We start from the raw sequence: 20,905 nt of genomic DNA on the forward strand, positions 1-20,905 counted from the left end.
GACCGCCAGCTCAGATTCATTACATAGTGTTTTTTAGATTGGAGGAGATTATTTCATAGATTTACAGTAAATGGCAAGTGGGATATCAATAAATGAACGTTTTTTTCAAATAGAGTACAGTAATGTTTTACACGTGGGAATAGTCAAAAGCAATGTCAGACTGACGTGTTATTTTGGGTTCTGTATTGAAATGAGCTAATGTTTCGCGATCCTATGATCGAGGTCTGTTCATGTTTGGTCGGTGCCTGTGACCCTGTATGCTACAGAGGGAGGGCCCGGGAGAGAGCGTGTTCACGGCCCAGCCCCCTGGACGTGACAGCTGGCTGAAGCTGACTTAGACACCAGTGGTAACCATCTCCTAAGTTAAGCAGTGTCAAACTGAACTGAAGTTGGGGACGACTGGAAATCCGCGTCAAACAAGTGTCTGTTCAGTTCCAACGAAACCTACCTTAAATTAATCTTTCTAAATAGCCTGTGCTTTCACAGAGCTGACTGATCTCTGTGAGATTGCAAAAACATTCTATATAAAACATTGTTGCCTACCGCTTACCGCAGAAATGATGATGCACTCGTCTCAGAAAGACACAACCTACACAAAGATATTTGTAGGGGGTCTTCCATATCACACCACGGACTCCAGTCTCAGGAAATACTTCGAAGTGTTCGGTGATATCGACGAGGCTGTTGTTATAACAGACAGACAGACGGGCAAATCCAGAGGTTATGGATTCGTAAGTATTATAGATGTACATTTAAATGTCATTGTGATTGATTGATTGATAGATCGATCGACTGCGTAATTATTTTATGTCATGTTGTTAAATGCAGACATTATGGGTAGAATCTAAAATGTTTCCAGCACCAATATGTCTTAAATGAAAAAGGCTATCATTAGCCTATCCATAATGCATCTGATGTCACTTATTGATTCACACCATTTTGTATCCCATTTATGAACGGTCAGTGAATTGCATTGCATGAACAGTTCCTGAATGGACTAACCATTCTATTCTGCTAAGTATTCAGCTGAAGGTTAGGCGGGGTGTCTTTGGCTCAAGAGGCCCACGGTGATGTGATGTAATCATCCTAGAATTGCTGACTTGTGCTTCATAAACCATGTCTTTACCTTCAACTAATGAAGGGACATTTTTCTCTACACTTTCCTTATTCTGATTGTAATTCCCTCATGCTTTTCTTATTGGGACATGATTAATACTTCTAAATGAATTGTAGTTTAATGAACAACTTTAGCCAGCCTCCCCACTGAGTGAACATCTGATCAGTTCAGACAATGGAAACATGTATTTCTTTTTATTCTTCCCTTTCCATCCCTCAGGTGACGATGGCAGACCGGGCGTCTGCGGACCGAGCCTGCAAGGACCCAAACCCCATCATCGACGGCCGGAAAGCCAATGTGAACCTGGCCTACCTGGGGGCCAAGCCCAGGGTCATGCAGCCAGGTGAGGGGATGGACGCGCTGGCGGAGGGCTGCGCCACACGTTTATTTCACAGCTTGGACGACCAAGGTGGCGTACAAACAATGACGAGCTGCTAAAACGAGCAAACTAACCACCTGCTTACAGTGTGTTAACACACGGTGTGTAACATGGTAGATGTGTAGCATGGTAGGTGTGTAACATGGTAGGTGTGTAACATGGTAGATGTGTAGCATGGTAGGTGTGTAACATGGTAGATGTGTAGCATGGTAGATGTGTAACATGGTAGGTGTGTAACATGGTAGATGTGTAACATGGTAGATGTGTAGCATGGTAGGTGTGTAACATGGTAGATGTGTAACATGGTAGATGTGTAGCATGGTAGGTGTGTAACATGGTAGATGTGTAGCATGGTAGATGTGTAACATGGTAGGTGTGTAACATGGTAGATGTGTAACATGGTAGATGTGTAGCATGGTAGGTGTGTAACATGGTAGATGTGTAGCATGGTAGATGTGTAACATGGTAGATGTGTAACATGGTAGGTGTGTAACATGGTAGGTGTGTAACATGGTAGATGTGTAACATGGTAGGTGTGTAACATGGTAGATGTGTAACATGGTAGGTGTGTAACATGGTAGATGTGTAACATGGTAGATGTGTAGCATGGTAGATGTTGAACATGGTAGATGTGTAACATGGTAGATGTGTAACATGGTAGGTGTGTAACATGGTAGATGTGTAACATGGTAGATGTGTAGCATGGTAGGTGTGTAACATGGTAGATGTGTAACATGGGATTCAGATGAAGTGTACTGTAGTGGGGGAACTAGCAGAAACAGTGAAGCTAGTGTGAATGAAGATACGTTATGATTAAAGTGTGTCTCCATTTTTACAGACACCAAATGTTTAAAATGTGTTTTTTCCCTACCATTTACATGATCTATAAGTACTTGAGGAGTTACATTGGAAGCACTGATCACATTTGTTATAATGGAATTATAATGCATTTATAATATGTGTATGGTTCAAGCTTTAGATTGAAAAAATAACAGTAGAGTTAAAAACATCTTGTTCTTATTCTAGGTTTCTCATTTGGTGTTCCTCAAATCCATCCAGCGTTCATCCAGAGGCCTTATGGGTATGTTATGGCATAGTGATACTCCTTGTGTTGTTGGAAGTGTGTCATATTAAAACTATGTATTTCACTGCACCTGTCCAGTGTATGTGACAAGAACCTGTATTTTATTATTATTAACTTCTTTTACAGGGTAGAAAATGTTCAACTAGTGGAAGGTTGTAGAATTACCCTAACTTTCTCTAGATGTTCCAGAAATCCCGGTTAGAAGATTGGGACATTGGGAAAGTTACCAGAATTTTTCATCCCTAAACTAGTTGTAGAATATCATACTGTAACACCACCTGTTTTGTTCACAGCTGCTCATTTTGACTGATCTATGTGCCCGTTTCTATTCTTACCCACAGTATCTAGTGATTTTCATCTTTTAAAAAATAGCTTGGATTGTAAAATGTAAGGTTTTCCTCCTCCAGAGTGGTGTAACTGTAAGCCACCGCCCATTCATTCTCTGTTGAGTGTAGAGGTGGGACTGTGTCTTGTGTGGTGTGCATCTCTGCTGTCATTCTTACATTCTAAAGTCTGAATCAAATTGTGACTGTAAACGTTATGTCACCAGTTGTCAATGTTGTCTGTCTCTCTCTGATCTGACAGGCTGGCTTACGGTTAAGAAACATTATCTGATGGAGGGACATGATGGTTTGAGGATGAATAACTGAGTCTGCCTTGGGCAGATCACTAAGGTCTTACCTTTATACTCTGACACACACAAACAAGCTCAAATGGTGATTAGATGCATGGAAGCTGTTTTTCTTTTCATTTTTCTGTTGCGGTTTTCCATAGTCCATAGATTGGTGTGTGTGCCTTTGTTTCAGTATGAAGTGGTTTTCAGCTTAACTGCGTGCTTCTCTTTACTTGCAGTGAGGGGAGGGGGGGGGTCAGGAGCGGTGGATGAGGGGTATTTCTGCAGACTCTGAGAGTTTGGATATTTCAGATTTAACTTTGTCACGGGGTGTTGATTCTGATGTGGTTTTTACTTGGTTTTTAACGACTGATTGTGCTGTAGCCTGTGTTGTTTCCCCGTTCTTTAGTTAACAACGTTTTCATATGTTTTGTTGTTGACGGGGTTGATCACCAGTGTTGCTACGTGACTTGTCTTGGACCTTCCGGACCCCCCACGCAACAAAACAACTCTTGGCTTGCATGTCGGAGATCCTTTCCTACCTTTGGTTTTCTATACTGATGATGTTGTGGTTTCAGTTTTCTTTCTCAAATTAACCCATTGCTTCCTTCTGTAGCTCACATCATCTTCTTCTGTCTCTGTCCCTCCTGCTCATGACATAGACCAGGAACCAACTCAGTGAAAGATATTTGATGGCTAGAACTAAGGTTGCAAAGGCAGGGTATATATTACTGTAAACTTTCCAAGTTTATATTGGTATCTTTCAAGGATTTTATGTAATCTGTCACAAAACAGATTATCTCAGGTGTCTAATCATCTCTGGTCCTCTCTCCGGCCTTATCACAAGTCAAATATATTAAATCATTAAATAAGATGATTTTAAAACAGAAAATAGAATGACAAAGCTGTAAAACATTCTCCTAAATACAACCATCAAGTTAGTGAATATCACTGCTGGTTAAATACAAACCATCAAGTTAGTGAATATCACTGCTGGTTAAATACAAACCATCAAGTTAGTGAATATCACTGCTGGTTAAATACAAACCATCAAGTTAGTGAATATCACTGCTGGTTAAATACAACCATCAAGTTAGTGAATATCACTGCTGGTTAAATACAAACCATCAAGTTAGTGAATATCACTGCTGGTTAAATACAACCATCAAGTTAGTGAATATCACTGCTGGTTAAATACAACCATCAAGTTAGTGAATATCATTGGTGTTTATATTGAGAGTTTCAGCATGAAACGATTTGAGTTATTTTACTATGTCAACATGTATTTGTTGTCAACATGTATTTGTTGTCAACATGTATTTGTTGTCAATGTTTTGGAGTCAAACTGGTGGCAGGTGAGATAAAAGTCACTAGTTGGGAGAGTTGCAGAGGTAATTGAAAGTAATTCCGTTGTTGATTAGATGCTTTTTAAAAATTAATTAGGCAATTTTTATTTCAACCATATGGTCTATTTACTAGAAAATCATGGACAATATGGACACAGATATAACAAATGAATAACATATAATAAACAAATTCAAGTATAAATTACCAAAGTTACAATAGATTGCCATAGATTTTCTGTTAATTTACCAAAATTACTGAAGATTCCAGTAACTTTTGTAAATTACTGGTAGCTTTGCAACCCTAGCTAGAACTGTGAAGCCATAAACCACTGTAGAAATGTGTCCATATAGAGAAGAGAAAGAGTAGTGAGAATAATGGCGAGAGGAAGGATGGAATCGGAGAATGGTGTCACTACTGTGGGACACACGAGCCAGTATGTTTATAGTGTGGATGGATTTGTAATGGAGCCAGGCCACTCTACTGGAACAATACAGGGAATTGAGATGACTGAGAACACCCACAGCTCCAAAAGAAACTCATTTATTCAAACGGACATCCTGATCCACTCTGGTGTCTCTCTTCGGTGACCCAATATCTCATTTGTTTTAATACCAAAGGTCTGATACTCGTTCTCACTGAGTGTAAACTGACAGCAAATACCAAATCTAAGTAGCTTGTAGTGTGGAACATAGATGAATACTAACCAAGACATCCAAGTAGGATACAGAAGTTATAACCTTTACCATGTAAAACATCCAGCATATTTAAAAGGCATACATACAGCCAGTAAACATGGAGTGTAAACTGATCTCAGATAAGTCGTTTGCAGAGTGGTAGACTACTGGTCAGGCAGCAGCTGTTCACAGTGTTCTACACGGCTTCTCAAATTCCGCTGGAAAATAAGAGTGGCTCGGCGTGCCCTAAATAATGGATGTTGTAGACAGGGCCTTCGCTGGCTCCATCAGTCGCTCGCCCGCGGACAACAGGTGGGCTGCCTGAGACATGAGCCCGGGGCCCGGGGGCCTGTGTGCCTCTGTTCTAGGGGATTACCCATGTGTCTCAGTGATTTACAAAGCACCTTTATTTAGCCCTGAACTTTCAACACAAAATGGCCGCCTGCCCTGTCGTCCTCCAACCAGAGGAAAGGTTAATGTCGATTGGACCAGTTTTAGCAGCAGCAGTAGGAGTAGGAGCTCTGCCTGTCCTCTGTGTCTTCTACAACTCTGTCTGTCCTCTGTGTCTTCTACAACTCTGTCTGTCCTCTGTGTCTTCTACAACTCTGTCTGTCCTCTGTGTCTTCTACAACACTGTCTGTCCTCTGTGTCTCTACAACCTGTCTGTCCTCTGTGTCTTCTACAACTCTGTCTGTCTTGTGTCTCTACAACTCTGTCCTCTGTGTCTTCTACAACTCTGTCTGTCCTCTGTGTCTTCTACAACTCTGTCTGTCCTCTGTGTCTTCTACAACACTGTCTGTCCTCTGTGTCTTCTACAACTCTGTCTGTCCTCTGTGTCTTCTACAACTCTGTCTGTCCTCTGTGTCTTCTACAACTCTGTCTGTCCTCTGTGTCTTCTATAACTGTTTGACAGACAGGTTGACTCTGTTACAGTCATAGAGAGACAGACAGATGGACTCTGTTACAGTCATAGAGAGACAGACAGGTGGACTCTGTTACAGTCATAGAGAGACAGACAGGTGGACTCTGTTACAGTCATAGAGAGACAGACAGGTTGACTCTGTTACAGTCATAGAGAGACAGACAGGTGGACTCTGTTACAGTCATAGAGAGACAGACAGGTGGACTCTGTTACAGTCATAGAGAGACAGACAGGTGGACTCTGTTACAGTCATAGAGAGACAGACAGGTTGACTCTGTTACAGTCATAGAGAGACAGACAGGTGGACTCTGTTACAGTCATAGATTGACATTTACTCCTCTAGTGAGGTTTCCAAAATGTCAGTGTGTCTTTTACAAAGTAATGAACTCCCTCCAGTTTATGAAGAGGATTTGGAATTGGGCGACCTCTGACATTTACCACAGTTAGACCACACCACTCAACAGCTGATTTAACAACCCACCTGTAGCCTGTAATGAAGAAGACAGAGAAGACAGAGAAGAGAGAGAAGACAGAGAAGACAGAGAAGAGAGAGAAGATAGAGAAGACAGAGAAGAGAGAGAAGACAGAGGAAGGGAATAGTTATCCTCCAGAGTTGAAGGAGGTCATGCCATGTGCTGCTGTAGAAGAGAGAGAAAGAGAAGACAGAGAAGACAGAGAAGACAGAGAAGAGAGAGAAGACAGAGAAGAGAGAGAAGACAGAGGAAGGGAATAGTTATCCTCCAGAGTTGAAGGAGGTCATGCCATGTGCTGCTGTAGGAGAGAGAGAAGACAGAGAAGACAGAGGAAGGGAATAGTTATCCTCCAGAGTTGAAGGAGGTCATGCCATGTGCTGCTGTAGGAGAGAGAGAAGAGAGAGAAGACAGAGAAGACAAAGAGAAGAGAGAGAAGACAGAGGAAGGGAATAGTTATCCTCCAGAGTTGAAGGAGGTCATGCCATGTGCTGCTGTAGGAGAGAGAGAAGACAGAGAAGACAGAGAAGACAGAGGAAGGGAATAGTTATCCTCCAGAGTTGAAGGAGGTCATGCCATGTGCTGCTGTAGGAGAGAGAGAAGACAGAGAAGACAGAGGAAGGGAATAGTTATCCTCCAGAGTTGAAGGAGGTCATGCCATGTGCTGCTGTAGGAGAGAGAGAAGACAGAGAAGACAGAGAAGACAGAGGAAGGGAATAGTTATCCTCCAGAGTTGAAGGAGGTCATGCCATGTGCTGCTGTAGGAGAGAGAGAAGACAGAGAAGACAGAGGAAGGGAATAGTTATCCTCCAGAGTTGAAGGAGGTCATGCCATGTGCTGCTGTAGGAGAGAGAGAAGATAGAGGAAGGGAATAGTTATTCTCCAGAGTTGAAGGAGGTCATGCCATGTGCTGCTGTAGGAGAGAGAGAAGACAGAGAAGAAGAGAGAGAAGACAGAGAAGACAGAGGAAGGGAATAGTTATCCTCCAGAGTTGAAGGAGGTCATGCCATGTGCTGCTGTAGGAGAGAGAGAAGACAGAGGAAGGGAATAGTTATCCTCCAGAGTTGAAGGAGGTCATGCCATGTGCTGCTGTGGGAGAGAGAGAAGACAGAGAAGACAGAGAAGACAGAGGAAGGGAATAGTTATCCTCCAGAGTTGAAGGAGGTCATGCCATGTGCTGCTGTAGGAGAGAGAGAAGACAGAGGAAGGGAATAGTTATCCTCCAGAGTTGAAGGAGGTCATGCCATGTGCTGCTGTAGGAGAGGAGAGAAGAGAGAGAAGACAGAGAAGACAGAGGAAGGGAATGGTTATCCTCCAGAGTTGAAGGAGGTCATGCCATGTGCTGCTGTAGGAGAGAGAGAAGACAGAGGAAGGGAATAGTTATCCTCCAGAGTTGAAGGAGGTCATGCCATGTGCTGCTGTAGGAGAGAGAGGAGCTCAGCATGTCCTTTAGTGATGACAAGAGGAGAAAAAATAGCCTCCAGCCTCTCCTGTCACTCTCCCAGACGTGTGTGCGTGTGCGTATGTGTGTATGTGTGTGTGCGTGCGTGCGTATGTGTGTGTGCGTGTGTGTGTGTATGACACATCTTAGGACAGTTTTAACACCTGGTCTCTGTTTGCTGGAGGTGACTGACGCTCAGAGTGGAAATAGGGCCAAATCTGCCCAGATACACAGGCTTGGATCACTCCATTTATACCCTCTCTCTCTGTCTCTCTGTCTCTCTATGTCTGTCTGTCTCTCTCTGTCTCTCTATGTCTGTCTGTCTCTCTCTCTGTCTCTCTGTCTCTCTATGTCTGTCTGTCTCTCTCTCTGTCTCTCTATGTCTGTCTGTCTGTCTGTCTCTCTGTCTCTCTGTCTCTCTATGTCTGTCTCTCTCTCTCTCTCTCTCTCTCCCTCTGTCTCTCTGTCTCTCTGTCTCTCTATGTCTGTCTGTCTCCCTCTCTGTCTCTCTCTCTCTCCCTCTGTCTCTCTCTCTTTCTCTCTCTGTCTCTCTCTGTCTCTGTCTCTCTGTCTCTCTCTCTGTCTGTCTGTCTCTCTCTGTCTCTCTCTCTCTCTCTGTCTCTCTCTCTCTCCCTCTGTCTCTCTCTCTTTCTCTCTCTGTCTCTCTCTGTCTCTCTCTGTCTCTCTCTCTCCCCATCGTGCTCTTCCAATAATAAACATATTTATATCTAGTCAACCATAGGGTCTGGAGTTCAACAATACACCTGGATTCATTAGAAATGAATGTACACCACTATTCACTATAGGATGGATTGTTCATAATGTTACTGGTCGCCGTACTCACACAATAGCACTTATCCAAGCTCTATTCACTAGTACTCATAGCAGGACAGAGAGTAATTTTACAAAAATATTTACAACAATAATATTACAAAACTAAAGTATGTCATTTAATAATAGAAAATGTTGAAGTGTGAACCTTCATACTCCGTCTGTCTCTCTGCCACATGCTGCCACGTTTTCATTTTCTTTTGTGAGGCTTCTGTCATTTTAGTGGACTGTTTATCTGCGTTTGAGGACTTACCGTGTGTGGGCATGTGGTGTGTGGTGTTGGACTGATTGTATGTTGACTGGGATAAGTTGAGTTGCAGTTCTTTCTTGATGTGTTGTGGTGCTGTGCGATCAGCTGGCATTGTGAGAGAACCCTCGTTCAGACACAGAGGGCTGGCCGGTCTGTCTTCTCTAATGCCTAATTAAAGGATGAGGATTCCTGAGCTTCAGACAGAGCTGCTCTGGTTTCATGATGATTCCTGAGCTTCAGACAGAGCTGCTCTGGTTTCATGATGATTCCTGAGCTTCAGACAGAGCTGTCTGGTTTCATGATGATTCCTGAGCTTCAGACAGAGCTGTCTGGTTTCATGATGATTCCTGAGCTTCAGACAGACCTGTCTGGTTTCATGATGATTCCTGAGCTTCAGGCAGAGCTGTCTGGTTTCATGATGATTCCTGAGCTTCAGACAGAGCTGTCTGGTTTCATGATGATTCCTGAGCTTCAGACAGAGCTGTCTGGTTTCATGATGATTCCTGAGCTTCAGACAGAGCTGTCTGGTTTCATGATGATTCCTGAGCTTCAGACAGAGCTGTCTGGTTTCATGATGATTCCTGAGCTTCAGACAGAGCTGCTCTGGTTTCATGATGATTCCTGAGCTTCAGACAGAGCTGTCTGGTTTCATGATGATTCCTGAGCTTCAGACAGAGCTGTCTGGTTTCATGATGATTCCTGAGCTTCAGACAGAGCTGCTCTGGTTTCATGATGATTCCTGGGCTTCAGGCAGAGCTGCTCTGGTTTCATGATGATTCCTGAGCTTCAGACAGAGCTGCTCTGGTTTCATGATGATTCCTGAGCTTCAGACAGAGCTGTCTGGTTTCATGATGATTCCTGAGCTTCAGACAGAGCTGCTCTGGTTTCATGATGATTCCTGGGCTTCAGACAGAGCTGCTCTGGTTTCATGATGATTCCTGAGCTTCAGACAGAGCTGCTCTGGTTTCATGATGATTCCTGAGCTTCAGACAGAGCTGTCTGGTTTCATGATGATTCCTGAGCTTCAGGCAGAGCTGCTCTGGTTTCATGATGATTCCTGAGCTTCAGGCAGAGCTGTCTGGTTTCATGATGATTCCTGAGCTTCAGGCAGAGCTGTCTGGTTTCATGATGATTCCTGAGCTTCAGACAGAGCTGTCTGGTTTCATGATGATTCCTGAGCTTCAGACAGAGCTGTCTGGTTTCATGATGATTCCTGAGCTTCAGACAGAGCTGTCTGGTTTCATGATGATTCCTGAGCTTCAGGCAGAGCTGCTCTGGTTTCATGATGATTCCTGAGCTTCAGACAGAGCTGTCTGGTTTCATGATGATTCCTGAGCTTCAGACAGAGCTGTCTGGTTTCATGATGATTCCTGAGCTTCAGACAGAGCTGCTCTGGTTTCATGATGATTCCTGGGCTTCAGGCAGAGCTGCTCTGGTTTCATGATGATTCCTGAGCTTCAGACAGAGCTGCTCTGGTTTCATGATGATTCCTGAGCTTCAGACAGAGCTGTCTGGTTTCATGATGATTCCTGAGCTTCAGACAGAGCTGCTCTGGTTTCATGATGATTCCTGAGCTTCAGACAGAGCTGTCTGGTTTCATGATGATTCCTGAGCTTCAGACAGAGCTGTCTGGTTTCATGATGATTCCTGAGCTTCAGACAGAGCTGTCTGGTTTCATGATGATTCCTGAGCTTCAGGCAGAGCTGTCTGGTTTCATGATGATTCCTGAGCTTCAGACAGAGCTGTCTGGTTTCATGATGATTCCTGAGCTTCAGACAGAGCTGTCTGGTTTCATGATGATTCCTGAGCTTCAGGCAGAGCTGTCTGGTTTCATGATGATTCCTGAGCTTCAGACAGAGCTGTCTGGTTTCATGATGATTCCTGAGCTTCAGGCAGAGCTGTCTGGTTTCATGATGATTCCTGAGCTTCAGGAAGAGCTGTCTGGTTTCATGATGATTCCTGAGCTTCAGGCAGAGCTGTCTGGTTTCATGATGATTCCTGAGCTTCAGGCAGAGCTGTCTGGTTTCATGATGATTCCTGAGCTTCAGTCAGAGCTGCTCTGGTTTCATGATGATTCCTGAGCTTCAGTCAGAGCTGCTCTGGTTTCATGATGATTCCTGAGCTTCAGACAGAGCTGTCTGGTTTCATGATGATTCCTGAGCTTCAGGCAGAGCTGCTCTGGTTTCATGATGATTCCTGAGCTTCAGTCAGAGATGCTCTGGTTTCATGATGATTCCTGAGCTTCAGACAGAGCTGCTCTGGTTTCATGATGATTCCTGAGCTTCAGACAGAGCTGCTCTGGTTTCATGATGATTCCTGAGCTTCAGGCAGAGCTGTCTGGTTTCATGATTATTCCTGAACTTCAGACAGAGCTGTCTGGTTTCATGATGATTCCTGAGCTTCAGACAGAGCTGCTCTGGTTTCATGATGATTCCTGAGCTTCAGACAGAGCTGTCTGGTTTCATGATGATTCCTGAGCTTCAGACAGAGCTGTCTGGTTTCATGATGATTCCTGAGCTTCAGGCAGAGCTGTCTGGTTTCATGATGATTCCTGAGCTTCAGGCAGAGCTGTCTGGTTTCATGATGATTCCTGAACTTCAGGCAGAGCTGTCTGGTTTCATGATGATTCCTGAGCTTCAGGCAGAGCTGTCTGGTTTCATGATTATTCCTGAGCTTCAGACAGAGCTGTCTGGTTTCATGATGATTCCTGAGCTTCAGGCAGAGCTGTCTGGTTTCATGATGATTCCTGAGCTTCAGGAAGAGCTGTCTGGTTTCATGATGATTCCTGAGCTTCAGGCAGAGCTGTCTGGTTTCATGATGATTCCTGAGCTTCAGGCAGAGCTGTCTGGTTTCATGATGATTCCTGAGCTTCAGTCAGAGCTGCTCTGGTTTCATGATGATTCCTGAGCTTCAGTCAGAGCTGCTCTGGTTTCATGATGATTCCTGAGCTTCAGACAGAGCTGTCTGGTTTCATGATGATTCCTGAGCTTCAGGCAGAGCTGCTCTGGTTTCATGATGATTCCTGAGCTTCAGTCAGAGCTGCTCTGGTTTCATGATGATTCCTGAGCTTCAGACAGAGCTGTCTGGTTTCATGATGATTCCTGAGCTTCAGGCAGAGCTGTCTGGTTTCATGATGATTCCTGAGCTTCAGTCAGAGCTGCTCTGGTTTCATGATGATTCCTGAGCTTCAGTCAGAGCTGCTCTGGTTTCATGATGATTCCTGAGCTTCAGACAGAGCTGTCTGGTTTCATGATGATTCCTGAGCTTCAGGCAGAGCTGCTCTGGTTTCATGATGATTCCTGAGCTTCAGTCAGAGCTGCTCTGGTTTCATGATGATTCCTGAGCTTCAGACAGAGCTGTCTGGTTTCATGATGATTCCTGAGCTTCAGGCAGAGCTGTCTGGTTTCATGATGATTCCTGAGCTTCAGGAAGAGCTGTCTGGTTTCATGATGATTCCTGAGCTTCAGGCAGAGCTGTCTGGTTTCATGATGATTCCTGAGCTTCAGGAAGAGCTGTCTGGTTTCATGATGATTCCTGAGCTTCAGGCAGAGCTGTCTGGTTTCATGATGATTCCTGAGCTTCAGGCAGAGCTGTCTGGTTTCATGATGATTCCTGAGCTTCAGTCAGAGCTGCTCTGGTTTCATGATGATTCCTGAGCTTCAGTCAGAGCTGCTCTGGTTTCATGATGATTCCTGAGCTTCAGACAGAGCTGTCTGGTTTCATGATGATTCCTGAGCTTCAGGCAGAGCTGCTCTGGTTTCATGATGATTCCTGAGCTTCAGTCAGAGCTGCTCTGGTTTCATGATGATTCCTGAGCTTCAGGCAGAGCTGCTCTGGTTTCATGATGATTCCTGAGCTTCAGGCAGAGCTGCTCTGGTTTCATGATGATTCCTGAGCTTCAGACAGAGCTGTCTGGTTTCATGATGATTCCTGAGCTTCAGACAGAGCTGCTCTGGTTTCATGATGATTCCTGAGCTTCAGACAGAGCTGTCTGGTTTCATGATGATTCCTGAGCTTCAGACAGAGCTGTCTGGTTTCATGATGATTCCTGAGCTTCAGGCAGAGCTGCTCTGGTTTCATGATGATTCCTGAGCTTCAGACAGAGCTTTCTGGTTTCATGATGATTCCTGAGCTTCAGGCAGAGCTGCTCTGGTTTCATGATGATTCCTGAGCTTCAGACAGAGCTGCTCTGGTTTCATGATGATTTCTGAGCTTCAGACAGAGCTGCTCTGGTTTCATGATGATTCCTGAGCTTCAGACAGAGCTGTCTGGTTTCATGATGATTCCTGAGCTTCAGACAGAGCTGCTCTGGTTTCATGATGATTCCTGATCTTCAGACAGAGCTGCTCTGGTTTCATGATGATTCCTGAGCTTCAGACAGAGCTGCTCTGGTTTCATGTTGATTCCTGAGCTTCAGACAGAGCTGCTCTCGTTTCATGATGATTCCTGAGCTTCAGGCAGAGCTGCTCTGGTTTCATGATGATTCCTGAGCTTCAGACAGAGCTGCTCTGGTTTCATGATGATTCCTGAGCTTCAGACAGAGCTGCTCTGGTTTCATGATGATTCCTGAGCTTCAGACAGAGCTGTTCTGCTTTCCTTTTGGCTTGAAACCTTCTCTTTTTTACCCAGGGTTCCATTGGGTGGTGTTGCTGTGTTAATGAAATGAGGACTGGGTTGACGTTGTTTTGTCTTTGTGACGCCTGCTTTCCTGTGTTCCTGAGCTCGGTTTCAGTGTGTGTCCCAGATTGCTGAGTGGCTCTGTCTGTCCTCTGACCTTTGACATCTTTGTCCTGCAGGATCCCAGCCCACTACGTCTACCCCCAGGCCTTTATGCAGCCAAGCACCATGGTCATCCCTCACAGCATGCAGTCGCCCGCCGCCACCGCCTCCGCCGCCTCCTCCCCGTATCTCGACTACACCGGAGCAGCCTACGCCCAGTACTCAGCCGCAGCTGCCAGCGCCGCGGCCGCCGCTGCCTACGAGCAGTACCCGTACGCAGCCTCCCCGGCCCCTGCGGGCTACATGGCTGCAGCAGGGTATGGTTATGCGGTCCAGCAGCCCCTAGGAGCCGCAGCCACCCCAGGAGCAGCCGCTGCAGCTGCAGCCTTCGCCCAGTACCAGCCTCAGCAGCTTCAGGCAGACCGCATGCAGTAACTGACCACAACTACTACTATTACTGAGCCTGGATAACAGAGGTGGGGGGAGAGTGTGAGGAGGGGGGGATGAAGAGTGGAGTGGGGGTCATCAATCCTTGGCTTTAGAACATGCAGCGCTGCTACCAAAAGAGCCTGAAGAGAATCATCTCATAACTGAAGAGAATCATCTGGATAACAGAGGTGGGGGGAGAGTGTGAGGAGGGGGGGATGAAGAGTGGAGTGGGGGTCATCAACCCTTGGCTTTAGAACATGCAGCGCTGCTACCAAAAGAGCCTGAAGAGAATCATCTCATAACTGAAGAGAATCATCTCATAACTGAAGAGAATCATCTCATAACTAAAGAGAATAGTTACTTCGTTATTCAAATATCATCAGTGTTGTCATCACTAAAGTATTGTTTTTTGTTGTTGTCATTATATCAGAAATATTTAATATTTATTCATCAGGACAAATATCTAGAATTAGTATTTAAGATATGACCTCATAACCAACCTTTAAGTTTAAGTTAATAATTTTAAGTAGATTAAATGTGTGATTTTGTACAACTTTCACAAGTGCACTGAAGTCTAATCAGGTATTTTCCCCTCAAATTTCATAAACAAGATGGTCAAACCAAAAACACTATTGGTCACTTTTCACCTTTAATACTTTTAGACCTGCATTTTGAACTATGCAATTTGAACTTGTAAAAGATATTTTGTGAAATATGTCTTCTACAAATATATATATACAGTTGAAGTCAGAAGTTTACATACACTTAGGTTGGAGTCATTAAAACTCTGTTTCAACCACTCCACTAAGTTCTTGTAGCAAACCATAGTTTTGGCAAGTTGGTTAGGACATCTACTTTGTGCATGACACAAGTAATTGTTCGAACAATTGTTTACAGACAGATTATTACACTTATAATTCACTGTATCACAATTCCAGTGGGTCAATAGTTCACATACACTAAGTTGACTGTACCTTTAAACAGCCTGGAAAATTCCAGAAAAGGATGTCATGGCTTTAGAAGCTTCTGATAGGCTAATTGACATAATTTGAGTCATTGGAGGTGTACCTGTGGATGTATTTCAAGGCCTACCTTCAAACTCACTGCCTCTTTGCTTGACATCATGGGAAAATCTAAAGAAATCAGCCAAGACCTCAGAAAAAATAATTGTAGACCTCAACCTTCCAAAGGCCTGAAGGTACCACGTTCATCTGTACAAACAATAGTACGCAAGTGTAAAGACCATGGGACCACGCAGCCGTCATACCGCTCAGGAAGGAGACGCGTTCTGTCTCCTAGAGATGAACGTACTTTGGTGCGAAAAGTGCAAATCAATCCCAGAACAACAGCAAAGGACCTTGTGAAGATGCTGGAGGAAACAGGTACAAAAGTATCTATATCCACAGTAAAACAACTCCTATATCGACATAACCTGAAAGGCCGCTCAGCAAGGAAGAAGCCACTGCTCCAAAACCACCATAAAAAAGCCAGACTACGGTTTGCAACTGCACATGGGGACAAGATTGTACTTTTTGGAAAAATGTCCTCTGGACTGATGAAACAAAAATAGAACTGTTTGGCCATAATGACCATCGTTATGTTTGGAGGAAAAAAGGGGGAGACTTGCAACCCGAAGAACACCATCCCAACCGTGAAGCACGGGGTGGCAGCATCATGTTGTGGGGGTGTTTTGCTGCAGGAGGGACTGGTGCACTTCACAAACTAAATGGCATCATGAGGATGGAAAATTACGTAGATATATTGAAGCAACATCTCAAGACATCAGTCAGGAAGATAAAGCTTGGTTGCAAATGGGTCTTCCAAATAGACAATGACCCCAAGCATACTTCCAAAGTTGTGGCAAAATGGCTTAAGGACAACAAAGTCAAGGTATTGGAGTGGCCATCACAAAGCCCTGACCTCAATCCCATAGATAATTTGTGGGCAGAACTGAAAAAGCGTGTGCGAGCAAGGAGGCCTACAAACCTGACTCAGTTACACCAGCTCTGTCACGAGGAATGGGCCAAAATTCACCCAACTTATTGTGGGAAGCTTTTGGAAAGCTACCTGAAACGTTTGACCCAAGTTAAACAATTTAAAGGCAATGCTACCAAATACTAATTGAGTGTATGTAAACTTCTGACCAACTGGGAATGCGATGAAAGAAATAAAAGCTGAAATAAATCATTCTCTCTGCTATTTTTCTGACATTTCACATTCTTAAAATAACATGGTGATCCTAACTGACCTAAAACAGGGAATTTTTACTTGGATTAAATGTCAGGAATTGTGAAAAACTGAGTTTAAATGTATTTGGCTAAGGTGTATGTAAACTTCCAACTTCAACTGTATATAATAATGTTACTATAATAATGTTTGAACCTATGCAGAACAGTGACGTAGAGGAGTGATGTTAGCTGTCTGTCCTGTGTTCCTATGAGGGTCAGATCAGATCCAGTGAGGGCAGGACAGAAGAGAACAGCTACTGGCCTGAAGCTGCAGCTTTTCCTGTCTATAGAAGCTGCTCCTCTCTCTATGTTCATTGTTGGAGCACCAGCTACCACACACACACACACACACACACACACACACACACACACACACACACACACACACACACACACACACACACACACACACACACACAGAGCAACAGAGCGGAATGTGGAGCTTTTATATTATAGAATGTTTTTCCTAATGTGCCTTAAAATATTGGTATTTGGAAAATATTTAGGTATCTTTTAATTAGAAAAGACAGATTTGCACCCTTTAGATAAGAGTCAGGGAGTAGGACTGTATTGAATAAATAATGTGTTCATGTTATATTAGAGGTATGTTCTGCTGAGATATTCACATTGTTATTGTCAGGTATGTACTATAGCTACAATGATAATTAGGACTTTTATAAAACCTAAATATAACGGCATGAAGGAAACCTTTTCTTTATCTATACAACCTATTTTCTTGTTATTTTGTAGATATCTTTCTCTTTGTAATGTGTGCGGACAACGATAGAGAAACGTTACAGTATAAACTATTAGATATACATTATAATACTCTCTATCCTTAAAAACATTGTTTTTACATTTTATTTCCATAGCTGTGAGTTTGTTATTAACTTTGTGAGATTGACTGTTTTACAATGTTGGGAACTTTTTATACTTGAACTGTTTCTTACAAAGGAATATGTTAACACACGCTATATCTTTTAAAGAAGAATACTGTGAATATCACTGGACATAAACTACCAAGTCTCTCAGAGATTCCAGTACAATATTCTATTTATCTTGCCTTTTCAAATGTGTTGTTCTGCAAATACAATCATTCATTTAATTAGATTAAATAAACAGCCTTTTAGCTACTAATATTCGTATTATAGTTTTTACATAATTACACAACTGACAGAAAGCAGTTCACTGTACATCAACCAAGTCTGACCTGCTGGTGCACATCTTTCTGTCCAACACATTCAACACCTCATCAGCCTGATCTCTTATTTAGAAGAAACCTTGCCTTGCCTTATCATGGGGAGGTATTGGAGTTACAGGGTAGGTTAGAAGAAACCTTGCCTTATCATGGGGACGTATTGGAGTTACAGGGTAGGTTAGAAGAAACCTTGCCTTATCATGGGGACGTATTGGAGTTACAGGGTAGGTTAGAAGAAACCTTGCCTTATCATGGGGAACGTATTGGAGTTACAGGGTAGGTTAGAAGAAACCTTGCCTTATCATGGGGAACGTATTGGAGTTACAGGGTAGGTTAGAAGAAACCTTGCCTTGCCTTATCATGGGGACGTATTGGAGTTACAGGGTAGGTTAGAAGAAACCTTGCCTTGCCTTATCATGGGGACGTATTGGAGTTACAGGGTAGGTTAGAAGAAACCTTGCCTTATCATGGGGAACGTATTGGAGTTACAGGGTAGGTGAGAAGAAACCTTGCCTTGCCTTATCATGGGGAACGTATTGGAGTTACAGGGTAGGTTAGAAGAAACCTTGCCTTGCCTTATCATGGGGAACGTATTGGAGTTACAGGGTAGGTTAGAAGAAACCTTGCCTTGCCTTATCATGGGGAATGTATTGGAGTTACAGGGTAGGTTAGAAGAAACCTTGCCTTGCCTTATCATGGGAACGTATTGGAGTTACAGGGTAGGTTAGAAGAAACCTTGCCTTGCCTTATCATGGGGAACGTATTGGAGTTACAGGGTAGGTTAGAAGAAACCTTGCCTTGCCTTATCATGGGGACGTATTGGAGTTACAGGGTAGGTTAGAAGAAACCTTGCCTTGCCTTATCATGGGGACGTATTGGAGTTACAGGGTAGGTTAGAAGAAACCTTGCCTTGCCTTATCATGGGGACGTATTGGAGTTACAGGGTAGGTTAGAAGAAACCTTGCCTTATCATGGGGAACGTATTGGAGTTACAGGGTAGGTTAGAAGAAACCTTGCCTTATCATGGGGAACGTATTGGAGTTACAGGGTAGGTTAGAAGAAACCTTGCCTTGCCTTATCATGGGAACGTATTGGAGTTACAGGGTAGGTTAGAAGAAACCTTGCCTTGCCTTATCATGGGGAGGTATTGGAGTTACAGGGTAGGTTAGAAGAAACCTTGCCTTGCCTTATCATGGGGAATGTATTGGAGTTACAGGGTAGGTAGGCCATACAATGTACATAGCTGAGGTCCAATGACATGTGAAGCACACAGTCAGGGTGAGAGACTCTTTAGAGGGAAACAGCTGTGCACTGATCCAGTCAGAGGCTGCGTCCCAAATGACACCCTATTCCCTATATAGTGTACTACTTTAGACCAGAACCCTATGAGCCCTGGTCCAAAGTAGTGGACTGTATAGGGAATAGGGGGCCATTTAGGAAGCAGACAATGTTATAGAGTTTGGACAGCTGAAGATGGGGACAAGTGGGAAAATACATTCACTTCCAAAGAATGTACGAACTGTAAGAGACACTACTCTGCTCTTAACCATCAGATCATCTCTGTCTACGTGTGTCAGGTCTGAACAACGGTGGACTGAAGTCTCTTCCAAAATGGTTCTCTTCAAACTTTATTCTAAGACTCAATTCTAAATGGAACTAAAATGAATTCAGGTGAGTCAGTGTCTAGTTCATCTCTATGTGGAATTTGAATGTCTTAGTTTGCCAGTTTGGTTGCTGTCCATGGTGCTACATTCCCATGTTGTTCATGACACTGCTGTTTAGGTGATATATGATTGGCCTGACAAATCAAAACAAACTAAAACCAGGAAGAGGAAGCTGAACTAGACAACTTGTATTATTACTTCACTTGATCATCTGAAGAAGAACAAATCTTGGTTGGTGTCCTCTAGTCTAAACATTAACTCTCAAACTGGAGAGATTCTGAGTCTTGCTGATTACATTATCCCCCTCTCTTGAGAGATTCTGAGTCTTGCTGATTACATTATCCCCCTCTCTTGAGAGATTCTGAGTCTTGCTGATTACATTATCCCCCTCTCTTGAGAGATTCTGAATCTTGCTGATTACATTATCCCCCTCTCTTGAGAGATTCTGAATCTTGCTGATTACATTATCCCCCTCTCTTGAGAGATTCTGAATCTTGCTGATTACATTATCCCCCTCTCTTGAGAGATTCTGAATCTTGCTGATTACATTATCCCCCTCTCTTGAGAGATTCTGAATCTTGCTGATTACATTATCCCCCTCTCTTGAGAGATTCTGAATCTTGCTGATTACATTATCCCCCTCTCTTGAGAGATTCTGAATCTTGCTGATTACATTATCCCCCTCTCTTGAGAGATTCTGAGTCTTGCTGATTACATTATCCCCCTCTCTTGAGAGATTCTGAATCTTGCTGATTACATTATCCCCCTCTCTTGAGAGATTCTGAATCTTGCTGATTACATTATCCCCCTCTCTTGAGAGATTCTGAATCTTGCTGATTACTATCCCCTGATGTGTGCATCCAAAATGGCACCCTACAGTAGTCCCTATATCGGTCCCTGGTTAAAAATAGTGCACTACATAGGGAATAGGGTGCCATTTGGGACGTAGTCTGATCTCTCAACCCTTCCTAGAAGGGTCGTTGGTCTGCCAACTTGCAGCCACAAGTCTCTCTGACAGCTACAACTCTCCACTGAGTATTTCATCAAAACATATCAGTTGACCAATGTAAAATACATACTGTATCATGTTTACCATATCCTGATGATAAACATCCACGCTTCAGTTCTATTAACACACATCTATATAATGAAGTACACTATACTGTATACAGAAAGCCTTTTTAATGGGGCTTTGACTTCATTCATGGTGTTGAATCCTATCAGATAGTTGATTGGTTGATTGGTTCCTACATGACGTTCCCTGCTGTGGTCAGTCAGGAAGAGCAGCCAAAGGTTAGCTGTGTGTGTGTGTGTGTGTGTGTGTGTGTGTGTGTGTGTGTGTGTGTGTGTGTGTGTGTGTGTGTGTGTGTGTGTGTGTGTGTGTGTGTGTGTGTGTGTGTGTGTGTGTGGATAGCAACCAGGCCGGAACAAATGAGGCTGCAAAATCTGCGACGTGACCAGTCAGAGAGGATCCTGGGAACTCCTCTTTCCCCTGTTCCACCTGTTTAGAATCCTTTTGAATTCCAGGCAAATTGGAAC

The 20,905-nt window shown here is 43.6% G+C and overlaps 1 protein-coding gene across 3 annotated transcripts; it reads left to right on the plus strand.

Moving 5' to 3' along the window:
- The first annotated feature begins 315 nt into the window (after positions 1-315).
- On the plus strand, positions 316-14,898 carry LOC106595240 (RNA-binding protein 24). Of its 3 annotated transcripts, XM_045711476.1 has the most exons (5): positions 316-731; positions 1,337-1,526; positions 2,523-2,577; positions 13,925-14,323; positions 14,465-14,898. In XM_045711476.1, the coding sequence occupies exons 1-4, from the start codon at positions 558-560 to the stop codon at positions 14,280-14,282; spliced, it is 777 nt and encodes a 258-aa protein (XP_045567432.1). In that variant the 5' UTR covers positions 316-557; the 3' UTR covers positions 14,283-14,323; positions 14,465-14,898. The 3 variants fall into 3 exon arrangements, with proteins under 3 accessions (XP_045567432.1, XP_045567431.1, XP_045567433.1); XM_045711475.1 differs by having other exon boundaries at positions 13,925-14,898; XM_045711477.1 differs by having other exon boundaries at positions 325-731; positions 1,337-1,460; positions 13,925-14,898.
- The last annotated feature ends 6,007 nt before the right edge of the window (positions 14,899-20,905 follow it).

Source organism: Salmo salar, unplaced genomic scaffold, assembly GCF_905237065.1.
Source record: "Salmo salar unplaced genomic scaffold, Ssal_v3.1, whole genome shotgun sequence".
NCBI lineage: Eukaryota > Metazoa > Chordata > Actinopteri > Salmoniformes > Salmonidae > Salmo > Salmo salar.